General features: G+C 35.5%; 1 protein-coding gene across 1 annotated transcript in view; it reads right to left on the reverse strand.

Moving 5' to 3' along the window:
* Positions 1 to 6,861, reverse strand: part of LOC106468690 (elongation of very long chain fatty acids protein AAEL008004-like) — a 62,506-nt gene that overhangs the window by 20,741 nt on the left and 34,904 nt on the right. The window contains exons 6-7 of the mRNA XM_013929128.2: positions 3,491 to 3,538; positions 2,213 to 2,310 (exon numbers count right to left, since the gene is read on the reverse strand). Of these exons, the coding sequence (XP_013784582.2) occupies positions 2,213 to 2,310; positions 3,491 to 3,538 (146 nt within the window). The remainder of the gene's footprint in view (positions 1 to 2,212; positions 2,311 to 3,490; positions 3,539 to 6,861) is intronic.

Below are 6,861 nucleotides of genomic sequence, written 5' to 3' on the forward strand. Positions count from 1 at the left end.
TCCTCAGAACTGTATCTCTTCCAACACTTCTTAACAATCCTCAGAACTGTACCTCTTCCAACACTTCTTAACAATCCTCAGAACTGTGGCTCTACCAACAATTCTTAACAATCCTCAGAACTGTGACTCTACCAACAATTCTTAACAATCCTCAGAACTGTGACTCTACCAATAATTCCAAAAATCTTCAGAATTGTGTCTTTCTATCAACACTTCTTAACAGTCCCTTAAACTGTTCCTCTTCCAACACTTCTTAACAATCCCCAGAACTGTGACTCTACCAACAATTCCAAAAATATTCAGAATTGTGTTTTTCTATCAACACTTCTTAACAATCCTCAGAACTGTGACGCTAGCAACACTTCTTAACAATCCCCAAAACTGTGTGTCTACCAACACTTCTCAACAATGTTCAGAACTTTAAAATACAGAAAACAGCTAAAATGGGATAGTAAAATATATCATTTAAAACAACGTACCTGAAGATGTCGACTTAACAGTGGCGAAACATTGTTTTCAAATGATATATATTTTTCTATCCCCTTTTAGCTGTTTTCTGTATTTTAAAATTCTGTACCAGTCACTCGAATATTGTTCAATATTTTAAGTTATCATTGACATAATAATTTCTCATGGAAAACTGATTTTCAACAATAACAACTTAATGTCACGGTATAACTAGTTATTCCATTATTTTGAGGGATGAATCACTAAAGGAACAGTTATAATGTCATAGTATTACTGGTTCTTCGCACTTTGACTGGTACTAGCTACAAGGAAGGGGAGAATTTTGAACAATGTTGCACTGATTGCATTGAGGAAAGGTCCTACTTCTGTGAGTGAGGTAATGTAAAGTACCACATCTCACGTACAACGATATTTGAGATAAATCAGAACCTGCCTCGACCAATAAAACCCTGACCCCAATCTATTTGAACCCGATATCAACACGAAGGATGAGCCACAAATCAATAATAAATCGGTAAGATTCACCCAGATTGTTGTTATTGTAATTTAACGATGTTTTTATGTCGTAGGCCTATTCGTTTATATTAGTCGTTACTGGTAACATGGTTACGAAGGTATAAGCTCATTGTGTAGATGATAATAATAATAGTTATATGTAAAAATTTAACTTAATCGAGGACTGGATAACGTTAAATAAACTTATCACTAAAAAGATTGTTACATGTAAAACTTAACTTAATTGAGGATTGGATCACGTTAAATAAACTTATCACTAAAAAGATTGTTACATGTAAAACTTAACTTAATTGATGATTGGAGCACGTTAAATAAACTTATCACTAAAAAGATTGTTGCATGTAAAAACTTAACTTAATTGAGGATTGGATAACGTTAAATAAACTTATCACTGAATATCAGATCGCTAAAAAGATTGTTAATTCACGTGTTTAGAAATTACAATATAAACAACGCATCGGTCTAACGTAAGCATAATATTTGTATAGAATGCTGGCGAGATTTAAAACGTTGCCATGCACAGTTGCTCTCTTGCAATGCAGTATTCCTCGAATACTTTTACAAATTCTTTGATAATATATTTTTTACTCTCACTGTTCTTTCTTTTTCTTTTGCAACTAGAGTCGGCAGTGACTTATCTACGAGTAACTGAAATATTTCGCCGTAAGATACGTGTTTGTTTAGGCCTAAATGAATCGCGTGTTTTCACTTTGCTGCAAAAACTGTCATCAGCAAAGTTTTGCTGCGACGTTTCGTAACTGACTTGACAACTGGGCAACATTCATGCGATTTGTTGACCGCTTCCAAGGTAATAATTCAAATATTTCATACCACATGATGCAGACTCGGCCAGTCACGGCGAGGAATTTGGTCCACCCTACAATGATTATCATTTCCTACCAACTACATATAAAGTGCCTAATATTCAATTAGCATGTATTGAGAACAGGTTTCATAGTCGTTTTGAGAGATCTTTATGCATATCACTTTCCTACGTCTTAACAAGTACTTATTCTATTTAAATAATACATTATAAGCTGGATCATTACTATCTTATTTTCATACTCTTGAGGAGATGAAGGAGAGTTATATAGTCGTTACTGAACTTATCACGTTTGTGTTAGTAGGAATAAACGTATGGTAATGAAGAAAAGTTTTCTTGACTGTATTAGAAACTATCACATTGACACTTCAGTTTACTTATGGTAATAAAGAAACGCTTATTTACCGCTTTTTGACATCATCCATTCGTATAAAGTGATTGGATTGTGTTTTATAAAGAGAATCATGGTCAAGCCTTCTTGATCTTTTGTTGAGAAGTTTATTCTGAAAGACAGAGAAATTGGTATTTTTCGCTGTAAACCAGTTTTTACTAATTAATGATAACTTTACTTTTACTCAAGTGACTCTAAACAGCTTAAATGTAAAACAAAGAACATTTACACTAATCATTAACTGATGTCTCTTATGCCGACTGGCTACTTTTTAAGGGCCCACATCTTAATTGTAGCTTAAAATATAATTGCAAGAGATGTTTCAAGTGACTCCTTGAAAACAGGAATTTGTTCAAGTTATTGTTAGTTTCCAAGACAATGGATAGGAGCAAGAGCTCTTCAAAGGGGTATGATAGTAGTTACCCATCTAGTATATTTGTTGTTAACAAAATAATTTCCGCATAGTCATTTTTTATATACGAATGTCATTTAACACACGGTCATTTTTTATATGAAGGATATAAAATAGTTTCGTGTAACTTGAGTATGACCTTAAAGTAAGTTATAAAGTATAGTTTTACGTAACGAGAGTTTGACCTTAAAGTAAATTATAAAGTATAGTTTTACGTAACGAGAGTTTGACCTTAAAGTAAGTTATAACGTATAGCTTTACATAACGAGAGTTTGACCTTAAAGTAAATTATAAAGTAAAGCTTTACGTAACGAGAGTTTGGCCTTAAAGTAAGTTATAAAGTAAAGCTTTACGTAACGAGAGTTTGGCCTTAAAGTAAGTTATAAAGTATAGTTTTACGTAACGAGAGTTTGACCTTAAAGTAAATTATAAAGTATAGTTTTACGTAACGAGAGTTTGACCTTAAAGTAAGTTATAAAGTATAGTTTTACGTAACGAGAGTTTGACCTTAAACTAAGTTATAAAGTAAAGCTTTACGTAACGAGAGTTTGACCTTAAACTAAGTTATAAAGTAAAGCTTTACGCAACGAAAGTTTGACCTTAAAGTAAGTTATAAAGTAAAGCTTTACGTAACGAGAGTTTGGCCTTAAAGTAAGTTATAAAGTTTAGTTTTTATTTAACGAGAGTTTAACCTTAAAGTAAGTTATAAAGTATAGCTTTGCATAACGAGGGTTTGATTTTAATGTAAGTTGTTGAAGTATTTTTGTGATATTTCAAAGCTAGTGATGAAGGTGGGTTTGTGGAAAAAAAACGTAGCTCGTAACTCTAATAAAAGAAAGTTGCTATTAAGAATTATGTGAACTCTAAGTTGCCGTCCTACCTGGATTGAAGTTGCAGGTGCCCAACAACACTGGTTTTTGACTTAGATCTTTATCTTTTCAAGACGCGTCGCAACTGTTTTGCATCAGGCAGTGTTATCTGACAACGTGCGAAGGTTGCGCCTGAAGATATAGAGCCGTTGGCAGCAAATTTAACAAGAGCACCACGGACCACTACCCAAGAAATAAATTGTATCGCTACGGAAAATAACCGAAACGAGAAAAGTTCCTCGACATACAGGACAATAACACGTGTGCACGTCTTACGGGAAATACGACAAGAATATTCGCAGTTTTTCTTACAATTCTAGTTTTGAGGAGAACACCCGCTTCTGATTCGTAGATAAAGTAAAGCAAACTACCTTCCACTTAGGGTGGAGGGGAACACCCGCTTCTGATTGGTAGATAAAGTAAAGCAAACTACCTTCCACTTAGGGTGGAGGGGAACACCCGCTTCTGATTGGTAGATAAAGTAAAGCAAACTACCTTCCACTTAGAGTGGAGGAGAACATCCGCTTTTGATTGGAAGATAAAGTAAAGCAAATTATCTTCCACGTAGGGTGGAGGAGAACACCCGCTTCTCATTGGAAGATAAAGTAAACCAAACTACCTTCCACGTAGGGTGGAGGGGAACACCCGCTTCTCATTGGAAGATAAAATAAACCAAACTACCTTCCACGTAGGGTGGAGGAGAACACCCGTTTCTCATTGGAAGATGAAGTAAACCAAACTACCTTCCACGTAGGGTGGAGGGGAACACCCGTTTCTCATTGGTAGATAAAGTAAAGCAAACTACCTTCCACGTAGGGTGGAGGGGAACACCCGTTTCTCATTGGTAGATAAAGTAAAGCAAACTACCTTCCACGTAGAGTGGAGGGGAACACCCACTTCTCACTGGAAGATAAAGTAAACCAAAATACCTTCCACGTAGGGTGGAGGGAAACACCTGCTTCTGACAATAAAATGATTGCCTGACCGACCTACGTTGATCTGACTATTATTTCCTATAGATCATTTTCCAGACGGTTCTGTTATGATTAGTGTCTGGCGAAAAGCTTCAGTAGATATTGTTTTTCAACATCCCAACCAACAATTGGTCCAGTTATCAACGCTATTTTCAAGTTTTGACCAACTAGACTTTCAAGATCTACGTATCTACATGAGCCGATGTTTCCATTGATGAACGTTACATTTTAAGATCTGTGCAATAATTCAACTAACAGATGTTTCCGTATATCAAAGCTATCTACAAGTAACACTGTTCGAGTTTACGTTATTTTCCATGATTAAAAGTAGAAGACTTCCCACAAGTAACACGATTCGAGATCAGATTATTTTCCATGATTAAAAGTAGAAGACTTCCCACAAGTAACACGATTCGAGATCAGATTATTTTCCATGATTAAAAGTAGAAGACTTCCCACAAGTAACACGGTTCGAGATACAAGATAGTTGTTATGTAGGCCTAACTGTAGTGATGTTCTCAGGAGATTCGAACAAGAAGTTGATATATAGACCAAACTGTGCTGATGTTCTCAGTAAGTTCATACAAGATAGTTGTTATGTAGGCTTAACTGTAGTGATGTTCTCAGGAGATTCGAACAAGAAGTTGATATATAGACCAAACTGTGCTGATGTTCTCAGTAAATTAGAACTAGAAATTTGTATGTAGTCTTAATTGAACTAATGTTATCAATAGATTTGAACAAGAAATTAATATGTAAACCTAACCGTACTGATGTTCTCGGTAAATTGATACAAGAAGTGCCTATGTAAGCCTACGTGTGCCGATGTTCTCAGTTAATTCATACTACAAGTGTGTATGTAGGCCTAACTGTATTGAAGTTCTTACAAGATTCACATGAGAACCTCGTAGGTAAACCTAACTTTGCTGATGTGCTTAGTAAGTTGATAGAAGAATTATGCATGTAGATCTACCTGTGCTGATGTTCTTGGTAGGCACAATCGTTCATGTTCAATTAATGGATTTTCACTAGATAGAAAGAGCAATGGAATAAATTCGGAAGTACACAACTGAATCTGTAGTTTATGTTGTGTTGAAAATAAAGGTAAAGCACATATTGTTAGGACGGAAAGATAAAATGTGTAATAATAAAGCGTACGTAGTCCAGCAGATTACACTGGAAAATACCATATACTTGTGGAGCAATGGAATAAATTCGGAAGTACACAACTGAATCTGTAGTTTATGTTGTGTTGAAAATAAAGGTAAAGCACATATTGTTAGGACGGAAGGATAAAATGTGTAATAATAAAGCGTACGTAGTCCAGCAGATTACACTGGAAAATACCATATACTTGTGGCAAAACCGGTTAAACCACAAGAGGCAGAAAATACTCCAATTCTATTGATCCAAGTGCTTTAACGACTGAAACATGTGCTTCGACTTCCAAGACTCTTGATCTTGGAGACACTTTAGCTGAAACCAGGAATAATTAACACGCTGAATTAAACAAATAACGGATAATGAATCTTCACAAAATGTTGATAAAATTCCAGGTGCTTTATGGAAGACAATTATTATATTCACCTGAAAAGTGAAAACAGTGTTAACCAGTAGTTGTTTGTGTATTCTGAGTCTTCAGAAAAAAGTTTTCTTTCACTATGCTATTTTTGGAAAACTTGATAACGCTGCTTGGGAGGTGGGGGATGGCTTCAGTGTGTGAAAGCGCCTTTCTTCTAGTCTGAGAGAACATGAGCATTCATCAGTCCATGTCCAAAACATGGAGTAATGGCGGAAGGTGTGTGTGTGTAAGGATCAGAGTCAATAAATATATAGACATTGTCAACATGGGGTCATGGTGGAACCTGAGAGAAAGGATCAGCGACAATAAAACTATAGACAGGTAAAAAATATGGAATCTCACACCAAATCACGACTCACAGTTAATAATACAGTGTAACTGAAAGTTGCTAGATATGGCGGACAAGAAGTGTGTTGTCCATGATCAAAATATTTTGCTTGATTAGCTTTTTCAACAACAGCTTAATGACCGTTCTTTTTCGTTCGAATAGTAAATTATTTCTGAATATTTTTACTGTGGTAATTGTCTTTTCTTGATTCGCCTCATTCGTTACGGGTTCAAACATTGACAGCAGTTCAACTTGACCGACGAAATTTCCATTCTTAGGATCATGAAACCTTTCTATTGTTCCACTAAAAGTTAGATTGTGTTTTGTTAAAAGACAAACTATACAAACGAGTCTCGTAAAAACAGATCTTCGGTTATTACTTTGCATTGCAATTAGCTCCATGTCAGTAGTTTCATTGTCTCTAATCCCTACTCTCGGGTTCCACTGTGACTCCATGTTGACAAAGAAGTCCACCGTTTGGTGCGACAATTCCAGAAC

The sequence above is a fragment of the Limulus polyphemus genome, unplaced genomic scaffold (genome assembly GCF_000517525.1).
Source record: "Limulus polyphemus unplaced genomic scaffold, Limulus_polyphemus-2.1.2 Scaffold3114, whole genome shotgun sequence".
In the NCBI taxonomy this organism is placed as follows: Eukaryota; Metazoa; Arthropoda; class Merostomata; order Xiphosura; family Limulidae; genus Limulus; species Limulus polyphemus.